We start from the raw sequence: 21,070 nt of genomic DNA, 5'->3' as shown, positions 1-21,070 counted from the left end.
AATAGGCAGCAGATTTAAAACAAACAAAAGAAAATACTTCTTGTAGCGGGGCAGATACCCTGCTCCTGGGAGAAAAAGGTAGGCTGATTGGGGAAGTGGCCACAGAGATGGGCCTAACTACCTGGGAGCACAGGGTGACGGAAGCAGAACAGTGCTGGGGGAGGGTGAGCAGAGCTGGGGAGCTCCAGCCTGGCAACTCCCCAGGCTGAGGCCTTGGTAAAGGCCTAGGGAGGTATCAGGGCTGCAGGGAAAGGCAGCTGGTCCAGCCCCCTTGCCAGTGATGAGTGGCCATTACAAACTGCATTTTTACCCCAGTGAAAGAGGGCTAGATGACAACTGGCAGTAGCCACAAAGGCAAGGTGGGCCTAGAGGGTTTGGGGTTCCTCTGGGAGGGGAGACCCAGAGTGTGGGGGTACTGCTGGGGCAGAACCCCAAGGTAAAGGGCACCGGGATCCGAGACAGACATGGGGCCCTGAGGCAGGCGAGACACTGGCCAGCAGAGGGTGCTCTGAGGCTGGAAAAGAGCTAGTGCCCAGGTGACCAGCAGGAGGTGCTGTGCCGGTGAGTGTTGATCTGCTACACTTCTTCATTCAACGTGCAGTCAACCTGCAGAACTTGTTGCCAGGGGATGTTGTGAAGGCCAAAACTATAATAGTGTTCAAAAAAGAACTAGATAAATTCATGGAGGATAGGTCCTTCATGGCTAGGATAGGTCCTTCAATATTAGCAATGTGATATTTTCTGCCTTATTATCTATCCTTATGGCTTTTTTGACTGCCGCTGCATATTGAGGGGATGTTTTCAGAGCACTATCCACAATGACTCCAAGATCTTTCTTGAGTGGTAACTGCTAATTTAGACCCTATCATTTTATATGTATAGTTGGGATTGTATTTTCCAATGTGCATTACTTTGCATTTATCAACACTGAATTTCATCTGCCTTTTTGTTGCCCACTCACCCAGTTTTGAGAGATCCTTTTGTAGTTCTTCGCAGTCTGCCTGGAATTTAACTATCTTGAGTAGTTTTGTATCATCTGCAAATTTTGCCACCTCAATGTTTACTCCTTTTCCAGATCATTTATGAATAAGTTGAATAGGACTGGGCCCAGTACAGTCCCCTGGGGGACACCACTATTTACCTCTCTCCATTCTGAAAACTGACCATTTATTCCTACCCTTTGTTTCCTATCTTTTAACCAGTTACCAATCCATAAGAGGACCTTCCCTCTTATCCCATGACAGCTTACTTTGCTTAAGAGCCTTTCGTGAGGGACCTTGTCAAAGGCTTTCTGAAAATCTAAGTACACTATATCCACTGGATTCCCCTTGTCTACATGCTTGTTGACTCCCTCAGAGAATGCTAGCAGATTGGTGAGGCATGATTTCCCTTTACAAAAACCATGTTGACTCTTCCCCAACAAATTATGTTCATCTGTGCCTGACAATTTTGTTCTTGACTATAGTTTCAACCAGTTTGCTTGGTACTGAAGTCAGGCTTACTGGCCTGTAATTGCCAGGATCACCTCTGGAGCCCTTTTTAAAAAAATTAGCATCACATTAGCTAACCTCTTATCATTTGGTACAGATGCTGATTTAAATGATAGGTTACAGACTACAGTTAGTAGTCTTGCAATTTCACGTTTGAGTTCCTTCAGAACTCTTGAGTCACTATCATCTGGTCCTGGTGACTTATTACTGTTTAGTTTATCAATTTGTTCCAAAACCACCTCTAATGACACCTCAATCTGGGACAGGTCCTCAGATTTGTCCCCTAAAAAGAATGGCTCGGGGAATCACGGCCGAGGATGTGAGGGAGAAGACCGATGCAAAGAATTTATTTAGTGTCTCCGCAATGGCCTTATCGTCCTTGAGTACTCCTTTAGCAGCTTGATCATCCAGTGGCCCCACTGGTTGTTTAGCAGGCTCCCTGCTTCGGATATCCCCCCTATGCCCTCTAGGCTCTGCCAAAGAAGAGCATAACACCAGGCTATCCTCTGTGGTATCTGCCATGCCTGTATCACATCCTTTTACCATTCTCACCTATGCACCTTCTTTCATTGTGTCTCCTATTGCCTTGGACTCCTCTCTTGATTATGGACCCGATTCTCATTTACACAAAGGATTTATTCACAGGGTGTGGTTTTTGCAGATTAAGCTAACTGTTTCAAAACAATTGCATTCACACAGCTGGGTTTTACCCACTTCCCTCTGAATCAGTGCATACAAACAGCACTGACATATTTAGAAATAAGTGCTCAGCATTCCGGGCAAGTATCCCATTGTGCTTTGTCCAACTGCTGGGATCTATGAATTGTGGGACACTAGAACAGTGTAAAAGGGCCCTTAAATTGAGTGAAAATTGGTGTAGAGGGTTCTAAGGGTAAATGAGAATCAGGCCCTCAATCGCTAATGCCTCCCCTCTCTTCTCTTTTACATGCTTTCCCTAAAATTGCTCTTTTTAAGGTAGAGCATCATATAGACTATTCATATATTCACATATATAACACCCCAAAATACCTCACAATCCATATTTTGGCCTGCAGCATAATCACACTTCCCCTCAACCAGTTGTCATTGTGCTTGTGCTTGTCATTGTGCTTGTATTAATTAAGCCCCCAATCCTACAACAAGGTACACTCAGCACAGACCCTTCTGCCTACAAAGAATCCCCCTGAAGTTGTGTGAGGAGTAATGACTGGCAGCATCAGTCTCTCAAGTGTTCTTTGTGCTGACATAAGCAGTGGAGCTAAAGAATTACACACAATGTCAGTTAACAATTTTCATGTGTAGCCCAAAGCAGATGGGAAAATCTGCAAAAGCAGAACAGAAACAATCACTTTCAAATATTATTGTTTGAAACATTGCATGTATTAGATCTGTCATCAAGATAGCTGCTTCTAATTTTCAGGTAATGTGTGATAGAGGAAGGAGATGAGCACTTTAGAACCCGATCCTGCCAAGTGCTGAGCCTTGAGCACCTTGCAGTATTAAACCCCCACACTGAATGGGTTCCGAACAGTTGGACAAGCCATGTTTGGGGAGCATGGGAATCACATTACTTTGATAATAGGGCCAACTTTTTCAAACCTGAATGCCTAATGTTAATTCTCCTAAAATCATATTTAGGCTTCTAAGTGTAAGTGTCATGATTTTCAGAAGTGCTGCAGTCAATGGAAGCTGTGACTGGTTCATCAACATCGGGCTACTTATAGTGTACCAGAGGCTGCAATCCTACACTTATACACATGCTCACCTTTCCTCATATGAGCAGTCCCACTGACTTAAAGGGAACTGCTCATATGAATAAAGCTAAGCACACACATGACTCCCTACAGGAGCAGGGTCTAAATCTGTATGTAGGTTCATGCGTTTAAAGTTGGGAAATAGGACAATGTGGTTCTATACATACAGTAATTCAATGTACTAAGGCTTAAATCTGCTCTTCCCACTATAGCTCAAATAAGAGGGCTATATGAGGACTGAGTGTGGAGGTGAAAAATGTGATTCAAAATACATTAGCACTTAGGAAAGAAAATACATTAAATCTTCAAGGTTCTAGTGCTATAAGTGGCTTCCCTCTCATAGGAAAAATTCTGTTCAGGAAGGGTTGTAATATTTTTTGTTAACTAATGTCGTGAAAATAGCTTATCTGTCAATTTAAACAGAGACAGATATTACACATCACCAGAACAGGTTTATAAATTTTTGCAAAATAATTAGGTGGAATTGACAAAGTACTTCATTAGCAAAACAATTACTAACATTTATACAAGGTGGCACATTTTCTGACATTAGTAGAACCATTACTAATTAGGGAGACCACATGCAGATTAGAAAACAAATATTAAAACAGCCAAACATCTGAATTAATATGTGACCTGGAAGTCACTAAAAAGTGAACCTCTTTCTTCTATAGCTTTACTGATTCCGTTGTACAATGCAGGTTCTAAGGCCCTTGGAACAAAGCCCGCCCCTCCTGGGAGGTAACGTTCAAGGGGAAACAGGGTGACGTCACTGCCCAGCTAACAATGGATCAGAAGACTGGACGAACTCCGGTTCCAGCACAAGGGATATTTCCTACGTGATGCGCTGTGACTTTGTATGTCACTCCGCATTTGGGTTCGGATACTGACAATCCAACCCCCCCCCACCCCCAGTATGTGCAGCCCCCTCCTGATCTGCTGCTCCTCCATCAAGCCCCCCACGCTCGGGCTCTGCCTCTCTACCCGCGCACCCACCCCCAAGCTGCGCCCCCCTCACCACCCCCCCACAAGCTGCGCCCCCCTCACCCCGACATCCCCAGCTGATCAGCCCCTCTGCCCACCGGCCCCGAGCTGCGACCCTGCCAATGCGCCCCACTGACCCGCTCCTCCCCCGATCTGCCCCTGCGTCCCCCGCGGCTCCTAAATCCTCCGCACCTGAGCGCCCATCCCCCGACCGCTTGGCCCCCGATTTGCTCCCCCCACCCCCAGATCTGCTGCGCTCCCTGCCCCCAGTCCCACCTGCTCCTCCATCCCCCAACACGTCCTCCCTCCGGCCCCTTGCTCCGCTCCCCGCGCGGCTCCGGCAGGCCCAGGTGCGTTCGGGGAAGGGCAGCGAGACTTCTCCAGGCGCAGGGCCAGGGCCGGGGCCGGGCAGCGGCTTCCCCGTGGCCTCCCGGGCCCACTAGGCATGTGCAGAGGTTGCGCACACGCCCATGATGAGGGCGAGCGCGGGGGCCGGAGCATGTGCAGAAGCGCGATGGGTACCGTCTGAGGCAGGGCAGCTTCTGCTCTGACACCTGCAGCATGTGCCAGGAGCTGCAGCCGCATCAGCAGCCTGCGCGCGGTGCAGCCTCTCGGCTCGCAGCGGGAAGCGGCGGCAGCAGCTCCCTCTCTCTGCCTCTCTCCTGCTTTGCACTCTATTTCAGTGGGTGCATGGTGACCTTACAGAGTGTGCATTACCTCACAGGTAAATATCAGCTGATCCGCTGTGACAGCAGCAGCAGCAGCAGGAGCAGGAGCAAGCATCAGCCCACAGAGCCTTTCTGGAGGTAGCAATTCATTCATTCCTTCACTCATCTTGTCCCTCACCTCTCCTTTCCCTCCCCCCCTTTTCCCAGGCAAAAGCCAAAAGGCTCGCAGAGGATTCTGAAGCCTCCATTAAGGATGGTTCCCACCACTGCAAAGAGCCTGAGGAGTATTTAATATTGGAGGGGCGGGGGGGAGGAAGGGATGAAAATTTCTGAGCCAGAGGCGGCTGCTAGTGTTGCAATGCACTGCGGTGTCAGTGGAAATGGCTAAGGGGAAGGATGTGCTGGCAGGGAGAGGGTTATTCAGCCTGTTGCCCACTTAGATATAAATATATTTTGGGTGACTCATATTTGCATTGGTACGTTGTTATGCATTCATTCTTCCAATGTATGAAATACCCAAGCTGGAGTTGCCCTGCTACACAGAGAGAGGGATGCTGATACTGAATTCTTGAGGTGGTAAGAAGGGGGAAATGGGGGTGATAACTTGGTGTCTGCTATTAAGTAGGTCCCGGTGGGAGAGCTCCCTTTTTGATAAGGTCTGGTGGTTATTGGCATCATGCATTCCATTACCAAACATTACCAATATATACGTTCATGTGCAGAGAGGGAGAGTGTGTATGTGGGGAGATGGGGGGAGCACAGGGAATTTTTCATAGGCCTGCGACATATGTTATTTGACTTTTACTGTACTTCAGCTTTTCTGTGGGGTTGGGTTTTTTTCAATGGTGAAGGTGCACGTTGCCGGTCACTGGGCTTTAAACGTACTTGCCGTTCCATTGATGATTCTAGCAGTTGTAAGATGTTTGTGTATGTGTGTACATACATGCCGATTGGAAGAGGGAGAGATGAATCTAGCTCTGACTAATAAAATTCTAGCATCTTTAAACACCAGCTCTGTAAGTTTTTTCTAGAAATTTAACTTAGTGGAGTCTATAATTTTTACCAAATGTATCAGGGAGCACTTTCACGGGTGGTGCTATGAAGTATTATCATCAAGTAACTGAAAACTGGCTAAATAAATGATTGAAATATACTTGATAATGCATTATCTTTGTATTTGTAATTGTCTGTCCACTTACTTGCTAATTCACAAACTTTAATAATTTGCAATGAATATCCTAGTCACTGCAGAATAGTTAGATCATACTATACTGTAATAGCATTTATACCATAGAATCATTATTACTTAAAAATTAAATTAAGCTTTTAGAGGTACTGTGGTCAGATGAACCTCATAAATGTGCATAGGAATTCATTTCTTAGTATATACAATGTTTCATATGGTGTTTAAACACTAGTGTGAATAAATGTCACTTGATAAATCCTGATATTTATCAGTGACCTAGAAGGTTTTGAAATGAGAGGTTCATGAAATAGAATGTGTTGAAACAACATCATAAGCTTATTATTTCTAGACTTTCAGTCCTGTCTCAAGCTCAAAGTTGTGTAAGTTACTGTTCTCTTTTGAACACTTTGCTGCCATTTTTCCTTATTATTCCAGCATTGGGGATGGTTATATAATATTTTTTTTAAAAAAGGAAAATGTTTTCAGCTTTAACTCCATCATTGCTGTAGAATCCAACAGTATTTTTCTAAGCTTTCAGTTGAATGTTAGCATATATCGCATATGTATCACCAACACCACGGGACAAACACATTATGGGGATCTGTCACACTTTTGACACCCGGTACACTATTCACTAATGAAGTGATAAAAAGTGTAAAAAATTAGTGCTGTGTCCTTTTTTTTAAAAAAAGGTAACCTGTTGACAAAAGATGTGTTAGTGTGTGTTCAAATTCAGTTCCATAACTTATGACTTTGTATCACCTCTTCAATGATAACCACTGCCAACTCTTACAGCTTGATCCTGCTCCCACTAAAGTCAATGGCAAAATTCCCATATTTACCCAATATCAGCACTGAATGTATTGGTAGTGTTTATTGTTTTACCACAAGAACAGAATTTATGGTCAAGTTATGATTATGATTGCAATAAAATATGAAAATGAATTCCTCATGTTTATAAAAAGCAGTGCATAAAGTGCAAAATTCTGTACTGTCCCATTAGAGAGAGATTTAGTTATAACCAAAATAAGTAGCTACACTCATGCAGGAGTAAGAGTAAATACAAAATTACCCCTCACCCACTGCCTGAGCACATAAATTATGAATGTGACACTGTGTATGTGGCCCCCCAATTGTGTCTCAGTGTAATCTGCTCCATGTACAGTTTTTTGTGTGTTATAATGTATACCAACAATAGTTTACATCAATGTTATGCATACGCAAACATTCCTGATTCTGCTCTCACTTATAACAGTATCAGGCCCTGATCCTGGAAGGAGATGTGCTGGTGACACCCACATGGAATCCTATTGATTTCACAACCTAAAAACTGCTGAAAAACAAGAGAGTGGTTTTGGGAATCTGTTAGACGGAAATTTATTAAATCTTTTAGAAGAAAAGCAAGGGGACTTTTTTGTTTTTGAGGCCTTTGTTCTTCTCAGCTAGTTTCCGCTGAATTTTATTTGTGCATTGTAAAAGCCTGTACAGCTCATTTTCCCCTCACACCAGTTTTACACAAGTATAAAATTCTGTTGACTTCAGTATGTAAAGGTCAGCACCTGCACATCTGTTTCCAGGATCAGAGCCTTAATCAGCTATAAGTGCAATGAAGTCAGTGGAAATACACCGGTGTAAAATTGGTATGACCGGAGAATCAGCTCCATAATCTTTTACTCTTGTACAGTTGAAATTCAGAAGGAATTAGCAGTGAAGAACAAAGGCCACAAATAAACACACCATGTCCTTCTTTAAAAAGTTTAATAAATTGCCATCTAACAGCTGTCCAGAAAGTTCCTCTCTTTTATTTTCAGCAGTTTTCTGAACTACAGTCTTGGAGTTAACATTGTTCTGGAACAACTTTTTGTTCAAACTGATTAAGCTCCATGCCCTTAATTTTGTGGTGTTAAGCATAACTTGCACACTCATTATTAACAGTTGGCAAAGACTGTTTTTCTTTAAAAAGGCTGCCTAAGTATACTGCCAAGTGTATCATGGTAAATCCTAATGACTATGTTTTAAACTATTGTTTTTTACATTAATTATATAAGTCCCCACCCACTCAGCACAGTTACAAAATGTAAGTATTGTGGACTGTTACAGACTGATTAATTGTGCTATGAGATTTAACTATTCATTAACGTGGGCTACACAGTTCATGACTAGCTGTGTGGGGTACTCAGTGAGTGTTTCTACCAGCTATGTTGTGGGGGGGGGGAGAGAATCTTGGGTTTGAGTCACACAGGTATAAAACTGGTGTACTGGAGTCATGAGTCAGGCCCTTTACATTTAAGTTTCATATTACTGGTATGTATGTACTGTGTGTATGACATTCATTATGAATCCATGCAAGAAATTAACATAAATGCAGTTGAAAAAGTTACTGAACACTCAGCCTTAATGATGAGCCCTCATATGGGCATTTCTTTATGGGCTTGATCCTGCTTCCATTGAAATCAGTGGTGCAGGATTAGGCCTTATGTCATGATATATTAGTATGTCAAATATTATACAATACAATAAAAACTCCAGTTTCTTATACAGTCTGATGTGCCTAGCACTTATATTGCACTGGCTGACATGTAGATATCAAAAAGAAAAGGAGTACTTGTGGCACCTTAGAGACAAGTACTCCTTTTCTTTTTGCGAATACAGACTAACACGGCTGCTACTTTGAAACATGTAGATATCAGTGTGCTTGACAAAGCTGGGTCAGTCTCTTTATCACCATTTTAAAAATAAGGACACAGAGTACAGAAAGGTTAAATGAACTGTCCAATGGTGCATGCAAGTCAGCGGCAAAAGTAAGACTAGAACACAGGTATACTGACTCCAAACTCTATCCATGTATCAGCCATACTGTAATATTCAGCTGAGTTTGTCACTGAATAGTACTTTCTAAAATAAGCCTTGATCCTGGAATTTCTCTGCGGGTGGACTGCTTCACCTGCTTGGAGCCCTATTGATTCCAGTGTAAATTGCCGCTGGGACATTAGTTAGGTTGTACTCATCATTAATAAAATCACATTTAAACATGAAACCCTAGCTCACTTTTAAAACATCTTAGATACCAGGGGTAAAACTCCTGGCTCCTTTAAGTCAATGGCAAAGCTCATGAATCTAGGATTTCTTCCCAGTGAATGTCTGCAGGGCTGATGCCAGACACTTGTGTGCCCTAAGTAATGTAACATGAGAGAACAACATTGCCCTACAGTTTCACTTTTCTGTCACCCTTTCTCACACCTTTATTGCCTTGTTTCTTTGAGGTCTGTGCCTCACTGCTCTTGCTAATAGTGCTTAGCACATTGCTAACTTTAACTAATTAGTAGTGTCAGCATCCCTAAGAAGTAAGTAGTATTAATTTCATCATTTAACAGCTGGGGAAATTGAAGTAACTTGGTCCAGGCCACAAAGGAATTAGAATGCAGGAATTCCTTGCTCCAAAATCCCAGACCTCTGCTTAGACCATTAGACCAGGCTGCCTCTCACAATATTGAGTGGTCTCTCCTTGTGGCCTGAAGCCACATTAATTGCTCTGCAGAGGCAAGCAACTGGCTGGCAGCTGGGACAGAGCTTTATTCCTGGGGGAATTCTGCATCACTGCACAGGCACATAATTAATGAGCTCCGCATATCTTACATTTTTTGCACATAGAAAAGCTTCTGCTGAAAAGTTGCTGCAGTTTTGCCTTTTTACACCAGAGGGTGCTGTGGGGATAGAACACAGCAGCCGCTCCCAGCCAGCTAGGGACGAGAAAGAGTCTGCCTTCTTCACAGTGCCTGTCAGGCTAAGTCAGGAGACAGAGAGCGTGGGGTGCTGCGGGGTCAGACAGGGGCTCATAAGGACTAGTGTGGGAGGACAGACTGGGGCAGTGGCTGAATGGGAGTGGAGGTGCAGGGCTACAGGCCGGAGGGAGGTGCAGGGCCACATGGTGATGGGGAGGGGGTACAAGGCCACATAGGGACAGGGGTAGCTGAGTGGGGGCACAGAGACACATGGGGATGCGGGGAGTGGGTGTCTGAGTGGAGGTGGAGGGACACATGTGCCTGACTGAATGGGAGAGGCTGAGGGTCAGCCAGAGTCTGCATGGGGGAAGCTTCCTAACAGTTCCTCCCTGCCCCCGCCCAAAAAAACTGTTCCATACTTTTCCCACCCATACCCAGAAACCCTCCAAGTTCACACCCAAGCTCCTTCCCAGCAATTATTTCCCTCTCCCTCAGCTCCTCTGATACCGCTGACTCCCCCCAGCCTTTACACTGCTTCTGGGGAGTATGGGAAATATGGTTCTGTATTGTAGTTTAAATGAGTTATTATCTCAGAGTTCTGTATTAATATGCCTAGTAAGGAATCTATTTGTCAAAAAACATTTTCTGAATCTTTTTTGTTGTCTGTATTGTTACAGACATATTTGCTGACAGGTATTTTGAAATAAATGACCAAAAATAATTGAAACTGGTGTGATTATATTGTGTTATTTTGACAAATAAAATATGCAGAAATTTGCAGAATTTTAAAATATTGTGTGCAGAATTTTAAATTTTTTGTTGCAGAATTTTTAATTTTTTGGAGCAGAATTCCCCCAGGAGTAAGCGCTTGCTGCAGTTCAGGGAGGCCAGTTAGAGCATAGCATATAGTTTTAATTGATCTAGGGTCCTCCAAGAATGTAGGGAACCACAGTTGAGTGTCTTTCATGGGCCACAAAGGCCAATGCTGGAAGCTGTGTATGTGACCATGAGCAGTATGAACCTGAGTTTTCAGGAAAAATCAGTGACAGACTTTCACAGAGTAAGCAGTTTACATGAGGCTACATCTTCAAGGCTAAGAGGCGTAGACTGAAATTCTGGGTCCACTTTTGCCATTGACTTCCATGGAGCCATGAGTTCACTCATTTTGTAAATAATGAAATTGGAGACTGGCCTTAAGATTTTTTACAGTTCCAAAACTGGACCCAGGAGAGGAGACGGACCCAGGCCCCAATGGTTGGCTCTGGTAAGTGACTTTGATCTGTCTAGGTGATGTTAAGAAATGACAGCTTTGTTCCTCTCTCCAGGGGAAACTGATATTAGTTCTAAATTAAAGTAAATAACACCCAAGTACTACAGTAACGATAGCCTCAGCAATATGTAAAACAGTGACAGGGAAGATTTCACACTAAGCTGTATTCAAAAACAAAACAAGACATCTACAGTACAGTTATCTTGAATTAGAAATGTATTCTGAACTTGCTATGGCACTTATCTTCACCAGATAACAGAGCATGTGAGTTCCTTGATTTAGAATAATTTGGGAGTGGCTGTTTGAAATAATTTTTTACTGATACAAATACCACAACAATGCAATTTTGTAAGAATCTGTGGAAATAGAACCTACAACTGTAGAGCCTGGTACAGCTGATATTGCCACTTGGAGACTATGTAGGTTAATTAGGCACTGCAGGAAGTACCACCCAAAGGATCCAGAGTGACAGCACCCTGTAGCTCATGCTCTCTATTTAGCCCTGGAGGGTAGCCCAGGACGTTGTCTGGGTAATCACATAGATTTTTGGCTTGTTCTGACTCTAGACCTAACCTTGCTTTCTGATCTCCAGTCTCCAACCCCAGCCTGACTCTTGCCATCTGAGTCTAGCCTAGTAGCTACCTCTGATCTCTGGTTGTGACCCCAGCCTGACACTGACTCTTGTTTCCTGATTCCAGCCTGGCAATTACCTCTGGTTTATGATCCTGGCCTGGCTCTGACCCTGACTCTTGCCTTTTGATCCCAGCCCTAGTGATTACTTTGATCCCTGCTCACTGACTACTGCCTTGTGGCCATCCTTGACATGTGGACACCAGCCCAGTTATGACTGCTGGGCCAGATAGCCTAGGCCCCAGTCCCTTACAGATTATAATTGAAAATGTAAGGAAAAACAATTGTTTGGGGCAATGAGAATTAACCGGGAGAGTCTAATGTAAGGTAGCTCTCTCCTTATTTCACACAACTGATTCCCCTCTGCAAGCAGATTGGGGAACCTAAATTACAACAAGAATTACCAGTGATAAGTCTAACTGGTTTGGGTTGTGGTTTTTTTTAAAGAACCCCAATACTTCTGTTTTAATTCACAGTAAAACATTACTGATCTGTAAATTTTAAAATATATTGTATAAAATATCCAACTGATTTCTGAATCTCACAATTATCAACCCAATTCTTTTTATGCATGTTTTGTAAATCAACTTCCTTTTGAATTTGAATCCATTTCTGGGAGCTCTCGGAGAAGAGGAGAGCTGTCTTTTGAAAGCATCCTAAACCTGTAGAACTTCAGGACTGGACTGGTTTAGAAAATGTACAGTAAGGAAACATCTGGTTACAGCATGGTAATTACAGCATATGAACAGTATTGATTTTTAATTGATAAAATATACATATTGTAGTCTCTGGATGCATGTATATTGTAGAATTGCATACATTAAAAAAGTTAACCCAATATTGACTGAAGAGAACTCAACAATCTCCCTAAGAAAGGAAATGAAAAGTTTTGTTAAACATCCCACTCAGGAAAAAACCCACATCAGGGTATGTCTGCACAGCAGCTGCGTAGTGTAATTTCCTCCCTGAGTAGATGTACCTTTGCTAGCTCTGCTTGAGCTAGCGCATTAAGACTTGTTGTGTAGCTGCACCTGTGCCCAGGGGTTGGATGGGATTGCACTCAGGTGGCTAATCTCTCTGTTGTACTAATCAAGATGGAATATATGTGGGCCAAAGGTGTTAAAATAACTCAGTCATTGTCCAGCTTAAACACTGTTAACCAAGGACTGGGGTTTGATATACAGAGACCTTAGTGTGTTTAATACCATGACAAACACACTATAACAATTGGACCAAAGGTTAGAAAGTTATTGACTGAAATACACAAAAGGAAAAGAATCAAAATTAGGTAAAGATCATTAGAACTGAAACTGATTGTTTCTGCAAAACAAACAATCAAAACTGATCAGAGTCCTTTCTGGGGACAGTGAATGTTGGTTAAAGTCTCTTATTCAATCAAACAATCCTTCTTGGTGGGGAAGAAAGGGTTAGTTTCTGAATTGCAAATGACAGTCATTTTCCTGCCTTAGACAAAACAGACAGACACAGAAGGGAGAGAAGAGAGAGGATAATAAAGATGAGTAAAATACGGCTTTTACTGCAGATCTCAGTATACGGCGCGGCTGGTCAGTCACGGATGGATGCTTTGGGCTGGCAGGTCAGCCACAACAGCTGTTGCTCTGGACACTGACTCACCTCCCCATCAGAAATATATCATCTGGTTGGTCTAGTCAGGTCCCTCTCCTTCACTGGTCCTTCTCAGTCTAGGCAGAGCTGGATGGACTGCCTTATCTGAACCGTACAGTTGATTTAATGATCCAGTGAAAAGCTAAACGGGGTGGGGGGAGGAGGGACAGAAAGAAGCACACAAGGGAGGGGAACACAGAGCAGGATCTCTTGTGTATCAGGTTGGGGTCCTCACTGGTGCAGCGATGATGGTCAAATGTCGCTGGTGGAGTATCAAGGTCTGGTGTCATGACAATAATCCTTCTGCTGCAGTGATGGTAAAAGGTCTCCTTGTTCTCCCCCAAAGTCTCTTTTTAAAGACACCGAAGGGAGTGATGAGCGAAATAGCCATCCTCTCATTATTTTGTCCACAAAGTCGGCCTAAATTCCAGAGTTGGTTCCTTGATTTTTGGTTTTCTGCTCTTTTGTTTACCAGTCATAATCTTAACATAGTCTTTGAGTGGGATCAGTAAACCCTCTTTATTCAGTCTTTGTCTCCTCACATCTTTTTTTAAACAGTTTTATACAAGTGATCATTGTGAAAATTCATGAATTTTTATCTGCTTTTCACCAGTTGAGTTTACAATTAGAGTAAAGTTGTAGGCCCACTGATCAAACATCTCCTGCCGCGCAGGTAGACATAGCTACACTGCTAATTTTAGTGCGCTAGCAGAGCTAGCCCATGTATGTCTACCCAAGAGATGGGAATTACACCTCCCAGCTGTGTGTAGCTATACCTCTTCCAGTTTGTTGCCAAAAGCAATCTAAGGGTATGTCTACACTGGCAGAGTTACAGCGCCGGTAGTTACAGCACCACTCAGAGAGCACTGAAGGGAAACTGCTCTTGTGTGTTCACACTGTCAGCTGCCTGCGCAATAGTGTGTTCACATTTGCGGCACTTACAGTGATATTTGGAGTGGTGCACTCTGGGCAGCTATCCCACACTCTTACTCTTCTGCCGCCAAGAGTTGTGGGAAGGCAGAGGGGGTCGCGGGGCATCCTGGGTTTTGTCCCAATGCCCCGTGATGCATTGCTTTGCAACCCAGCAATCCCTGTGCTTCCGTCCACATTTGGCACCATATTTCAATGTTTTGTGGATCCCAAACTGCTGACCAATATGCTGCTTGCTCTGACTAACACATCACAAGTGGCAGTGGAGTTATTCCTTAAACTACAAAGGCAAGAGGAGTATGACATTGATCTTGCCACGTGTACTAGCTACGACACGAGATTGCTTGTGGCATTCATGGAAGTGCTGACCACAGTGGAACGCCACTTTTGGTCTTGGGAAACAAGCACTGAATGGTGGGATCACATCGTTATGCACATCTGGGATGACGAGCAGTGGCTGCAGAACTTTTGGATGAGGAAAGGAAAGCCACATTCATGGGATTGTGTGATGAGCTTGCCCCAGCCCTGCGGCGGAAGGACACAAGAGTAAGAGCTGCCCTGCCATTGGAGAAGTGCGTGGCGATTGCACTGTGGAAACTGGCTACTCCAGACTGCTACCGATCGGTCACTAACAGTTTGGAGTGGGAAAGTCAACCATTGAACTCGTGTTGATGGAAGCGTGGAGGGCCACTAATCGCATCCTGCTTCGAAAGACCATGACTCTGGGCAACGTGTGTGACATTGTGGATGGCTTTGCACAAATGGGCTTCCCTAACTGCAGAGGGGTGATAAATGGCACACATACACCAATTCTGGCACCAGACCACCTAGCCACCGAGTACATTAATCGCAAGGGGTATTTCTCAGTGGTTCTCCAGGCGCTTGTGATCACTGTGGGCGTTTCACGGACATTAACGCAGGCCTGGACTGTTCAGGAAGCTGCAAGCCGGGATTTTCTTCCTGGACCAGAAGATCACCGCAGGGGAAGTCAAAATGCCCTTTGTGATCCTGGGAGACCCCACCTACCCCTTAATGCCGTGGCTTATGAAGCCTTACATGGGGCACCTTGACAGCAGCAAGGAGCAGTTCAACAACAGGACAAGCAAGTGCAGAATGACTGTTGAGTGTGCTTTTGGCCATTTAAAGGCCCGTTGGCGCTGCCTATATGGGAAGCTGGACCTGGCTGATAACAATATTCCTATGCTTATAGCCACATGCTGTACACTACATAATATTTGTGAAGGCAAGGGTGAAAGCTTCACTCAGGGATGGACCACTGAGGCTCAGCACCTGGAGGCTGAATTTGAACAGCCAGAGACCAGGGCTATTAGAGGGGCGCAGCGCAGAGCCATAAGGATCAGGGATGCCTTGAGGCAGCAATTTGAAGCTGAAAGCCACTAATATTTGTTGCTATGCTCGGGAGTGCAGTGCTTGTGATTGGTGCAGATGATGCAATATGAAGGTTTAGGATAATTGTCTGTTGCTTTGCGGGACTCCATTTGCTTTCCATTAATAGAATAAAGATTGCTTTCAAACCAACACAATTCTTTTATTAAAAAACAACAACTGGAGGAGAGAGACAAACAAAAAAACACATCAGCACTGCGGGAGATGGGGGAAGGGAAGGTCCCAAGAGGACGTGGGGTCCCGGGACGGTTAAAGATTTGTGTACGTCCAGGGATCATACCCAACCTTCTCCTTTTGAGTACAGTGCAGTGAGTACTGTTCTTCAACAGGGCTAAACTGCAGAGGGACGGGTGTTGAGTGCAGTGGGTACTGGGAGTCCGCAGTGCTGGACTGTGACAGGGCAGGAATGGAATGCAGCGGGTACAGACTGGAGCCAGGAGGTTGATAAGAGTGTGTTCACGATGTCTGGGGGGCACATGGGAAAGAGTTTTGCTACAGCAGCTGCAGGGGAGGGCTGGCGGGAAGCTGCTCAGTTTGCAGTGCTAGTATCGCCTGGAGCATGTCCGCTTGGCGCTCCATAATGTTTAAGAGCCGCTCCGTAGCTTCATTCTGGTACGCTGCATTCTCCTTTCGGTCCCTCTTCTTGCTGTCCTGCAAATCCTTCAATTCCTGTTTTTCGGCCACAAACAGCATCATAACCTCACGCAGAAAGTCCTCCTTAGTTCTTTGTGGCCGCTTTCTAATTCTGTGCAGCTATTCAGCCAGTGATATGAAAGAGGGAGGATGGGCTCCCATGGTCATCGCTGTGAAGCCAAAATGCAACATTTTACAGAAGCAGTATTGTTTGAAACTCACAGAACACTGATTCAGTTATTTTAAAAGGTGGTTTTCAAACTGCAGGTCGGGTCACCGAATGTAAGGCACCGGGTTGCGGCGGCTCTGGTCAGCACCGCCAACCAGGTCATTAAAAGTCCCGTCAGTGGTGCTGCCCAGCTAAGGCAGACTAGTTCCTACCTGTTGTGACACTGTGCTGTGCCCCAGAAGTGGCCAGCAGCAGGTCTAGCTCCTAGGTGGGGGGCCACGGGGCTCCACGCGCTGCCCCTGCTCCGAGCACTAGCTCCGCACTCCCATTGGCCGGTTCCTGGCCAATGGGAGCTGGGGGGTGGTGGTGTCTGTGAGCAAAAGCCATGCAGAGTGCTTATGCGCCTCTGCCTAGGAACCGGACCTGCTGCTATCCGCTTCCAGGGCGCAGCACAGTCCACGGTGCCAGGACAGGCAGGAAGCCTGCCTTAGCACCCCTGCTGTGCTGCTGACCGGAAGCCACCTGAGATAAGTCCACGCACCAACCCCGCACTCCAATTGCCTGCCCCAGCCCTGAGCCCCCCCAAACCTGGAGCCCCTTCCTGTACCCCAAACCCCCCAGCCCCACCACAGAGCCTGCACCCCCAGCCCAGAGCCCTGATGCCCTCTCATACCCTAACCCCCTGCCCTAGCCCTGAGCTCCTGCAAACCTGGAGCCCCCTCTTACACCCCAAACTCCTCATCTCTGGCCCCACCCCAGAGCCTGCACCCCCACCGCAGAGCCCTGACCCCCTCTCGTACTCCCCCAGCCCAGAGCCCCCTCCCACACCCTGAACCCCTCATTCCTGGCCCCACCCCGCAGCCCTCACCTCCACACTCCAACCCTCTGCCCTAGCCCTGAGCCCCTCCCAAACCCCTCATCCCCAGCTCTAGTGGGTCACGGGCATCAACAATTTTCTTCAACTGGGTAGCCAGAAAAAAAAGTTTGAAAACCACTTATTTAAAACACAGCCACTATTCACATACCTCTCACTAACTGGCTGACCCCAGGCAAGCACACATGAGCCACAAGACTCCCAAAATGGTGAATAGCTGCAGGGGCAGGGGAAATCAGTGTTCCCAGACCATAATGTACACTGGGCATGTGGGAGGGTCTTCTCCAGGACTGCGGCTTCTGCCCTGGCCCTTATGCAACTCTCCTGTGTGCAGCAACAGCCCCCCCCACCCCAACCCCACCCCGTGATGGCACAGTGGCACGGGAAAGTTACCATTAATGGGGCAAGAAACAAAGCAGCTCTGCCAAAGAACCTGCAGCAGTGGATTGCCCAGTATCTCCAGGAGAGTTTCCTGGAGATCTCTGAGGCAGATTCCTCTGAAGTGAGGGAGTCAATCAACAGCCTGTTCCACCGCTCAGACTAGGCATGTGGTGGTAGGCACATCATACAGACACAAGCCTGCAGTCTGCAACCCTCCTGCCCCCAACAACTCGCTTCAGCAATTACCAAAATCAAAGCTGCTTACCAGGGGCCTCCTCTCCTGTTTGCACTTTGCCAAGCTCCGACAGCTGTGATTGGCTAGGCTCCTCCGGAGTAGAGAAGAGCTCCTGGCTCCTTGCATCTCTGACCTCCGAGTCATCCTCTGCATCTGGGTCCCCCTCTCCCTCCACATCCTCGTCCAAGATTTCCTCCTCCTGGTTCAGTCAATTCTGGACTGGCACGTGAGCCACCAAAGTATCCACAGTGGGCTTCTGAGTGGAGGTGGGGTCACCACCAAGTATCAAATCCAGCTCTTTGTAGAACCAGCAGCCCATGAGTGCAGCACCAGAGCAGCGGTTTGCCTCCCGTGCCTTGTGGTAGGCGTTCCCCAGCTCCTTCACTTTGACCCTGCTCTGCAATGTGTCTCAGTCATTGCCCCTTTCTGTCATGCATCATGAAATCTGTCCATAGGTATCATAATTCCTACAGCTGGAGTGCAGCTGGGACTGAACAGCCTGCTCTCCCCAAACGCTGATGTGGTCCAGCAGCTCAGCATTGCTCTGAGTAGGGGATCAGCTGGTGCATAGAGCAGGCGTGGCCACCTGGAAAGATGCACTGAGACCATTGCATGCATCACCGAGCAAACAGGAAGGGGACTTTCAAAATTCCAAAGGAATTAACAGGGTGGGAATGATGGTTGGTCACCTGAGGGCAGGGCAATAGAGTTTAAACTGATGGCCAGAGAGGCAAGAACAGGCATTGTGGGACACCTCCTGGAGGCCAATTGCAGCGCTGTAATCGACCAGGGTGTCTACACTAGCACCGCAGCGCTGTACCCCCGGCGCAGAAAGCTGTAGGCCTCTTGTCGGGGTGGTTTTTTTTACAGCGCCGCATCTGCGCAGTTTCTGCGCACTACGTGGCATGGCAGTGTGTGCACCTCAGGAGTCACAGCGTAGAAAGCTGCTTTACTGCGCAGAAACTTGCCAGTGTAGACAGGGCCTAAGTACGAAAATTATTTTTAAAGATCATCTTGTGGTGTATGCTGGTGGTGATGGGGGAGTTAAGGGAGTTCCACAGAAGTAAAGTAGGAAGGTTAGGTTGGAATTTTCTCAGGTAGTATCCTAGAGTTCTCCCCTCACAATGTTTAGAAACAAATTTGATCTAAAAAACACACTGATTTTTCTGTTCTCTTGGTTCTGACAAATTCTGGCTTGGCTTTGTTGTCTAAAATGGAAACAGCAATTAAAATGTGATGTGACAGCAGCTTCTAGAAAATTTTGTGATGTAAGAGTCATAATATAAAATACTCCTGACAGGATGAGAATTAAGTGAAGAAAGGAAATCCCTCTGCATTACACAGGGATTTTCAGATTTCTCAGGAATTGCTTCCCCATTACGAAACCCCATAACTGTGGAGTCCAGCTTTTGGTTTTAAGTTAGTATAGCTGGTAAAACCCTGCCAGAAGTAACTTTGGCCATGTCACTTTAAACTAACAGCCTGAATTTCTCCCCTGTCTTTGGGCCTGCTGGGGACAGAGCAGCTGCTAAGTTAGTGCCAAAACTGGCTCATCCCACTTATGCGTGAATAGCTTCATTGAAGACTCTGAGAAACTTGGAGCCATTCATCTTCATGTGTGCAGGAGAGTAGAACTACTTTTGAACTACACTAACTCCAGCATGGAGCATGGGCAAGCTGTTTCTTATTCTCTTTGGCCACCGAGTAAGAGAAGAGCCACCATGGGGACGGATAGCTCAGTGGTTTGAGCTTTGGCCTGCTAAACCCAGGATTGTGAGTTCAATCCTTGAGGGGGCCATTTAGGGATGTGGGGCAAAAATTGGGGATTGGTCCTGCTTTGAGCAGGGGGTTGGACTAGGTGACCTCCTGAAGTCCCTTCCAACCCTGATATTCTATGATTCTATGATAAGTGGTCATGAGGCAGCCTCCTGCCTCATGGTGGTGGAAGGGAGATAAAAGTAAAAAACAAACAATGCAACACTTTCTGGTGTGCCCTTAAAAACCAAACCACTATCCACCTTTTTCCTCAAAGACTAAAAAATGTGTGAAAAATAAGGACCAGATTTAATTAAAAAAATGTGTGGATTGTAGGAGCAACTCCTTGTAATGTGCTCTCTTCCTGCACATGATTTGGGATGAAATCAAGTTCTGATACTGGTTGTGCCTGGCTCAAACTCCAGGCTCATGGAATAACTTTTGCCTTCTCCCTTTCTTTGCCCTGCATTAAGCACAAAGTTTATCACCTCAGCATGTACATGCATGAAATACTGAAATACTGTATGCCCTTGTGTCTTATTAAACTTCTCTTTATGTTGGTGGTCCATGTGTATTGAGCTTTGTCAAATCACATACAGTAGAACCTCAGAGTTATGAACTCCAGAGCTACGAACTGACCAATAAACTACACACCTCATTTGGAACCAGAAGTACGCAATCAGGCCGTATCAAAGACAAAAAACAAACAAACATGTGTTCACATGGCACTGTTGTAGCTGGCGTTGCAAAGTATTTATGTGCCAGATACGTTAAACATTCATATGCCCCTTCATACGTCTACCACTATTCCAGAGGACATGCCTCCGTGCTGATGACAGGTTCGGCTCGATAACAGTCCAAAGCAGTGTGGACCGACACACGTTCATTTTCATCATCTCAGTCAAATATCACCAACAGAAGGTTGATTATCTTTTTGTGTGGTTTGGGTTCTGTAGTTTCTGAATCGGAGTGTTGCTCTTTTAAGACTTTAACAGCACGTTCCACACCTCGTCCCTCTCAGATTTTGGAAAGCACTTCAGATTCTTAAACCTTAGGTCAAGTGCTGTAGCTGTCTTTAGAAATCTCATATTGGTACCTTCTTTGCATTTTGTCAAATCTGCAATGAAAGTTTTCTTAAATCAAACAACATATGCTGAGTCGTTGGTATTCATCCAAGAGTTCTGAAGGAACTCAAATGTGAAAATGCAGGACTACTAACTGTAGTCTGTAACCTATCATTTAAATCATCTTCTGTACCAAAAGACTGGAGGATAGCTAATCTGACACCAATTTTTAAAAAGGGCTCCAGAGGTGACCCTGGCAATTACGGGCCGGTAAGCCTGACTTTAGTACCAA

General features: G+C 45.5%; 1 protein-coding gene across 11 annotated transcripts in view; it reads left to right on the top strand.

Moving 5' to 3' along the window:
• Window positions 1-4,736: 4,736 nt before the first annotated feature.
• DTNA (dystrobrevin alpha) overlaps window positions 4,737-21,070 on the top strand; it is a 293,408-nt gene continuing 277,074 nt past the window's right edge. For 8 of the 11 annotated variants that reach the window (XM_037892667.2, XM_043539658.1, XM_037892662.2 and 5 more), the window contains exon 1: window positions 4,738-5,034. In XM_037892667.2, coding sequence (XP_037748595.1) covers window positions 4,790-5,034 — 245 coding nt within the window. In that variant the 5' untranslated portion in view covers window positions 4,738-4,789. Of the gene's footprint in view, window positions 5,035-21,070 lie in introns of all 11 variants that reach the window. The other 3 variants (XM_043539652.1, XM_037892658.2, XM_037892660.2) reach the window with 1 other exon arrangement.

The sequence above is a fragment of the Chelonia mydas genome, chromosome 2 (genome assembly GCF_015237465.2).
Source record: "Chelonia mydas isolate rCheMyd1 chromosome 2, rCheMyd1.pri.v2, whole genome shotgun sequence".
Classification (NCBI taxonomy): domain Eukaryota; kingdom Metazoa; phylum Chordata; order Testudines; family Cheloniidae; genus Chelonia; species Chelonia mydas.
Note: the sequence above shows the minus strand (reverse complement) of the source record. Positions and strands in the feature narration are given on the sequence as shown.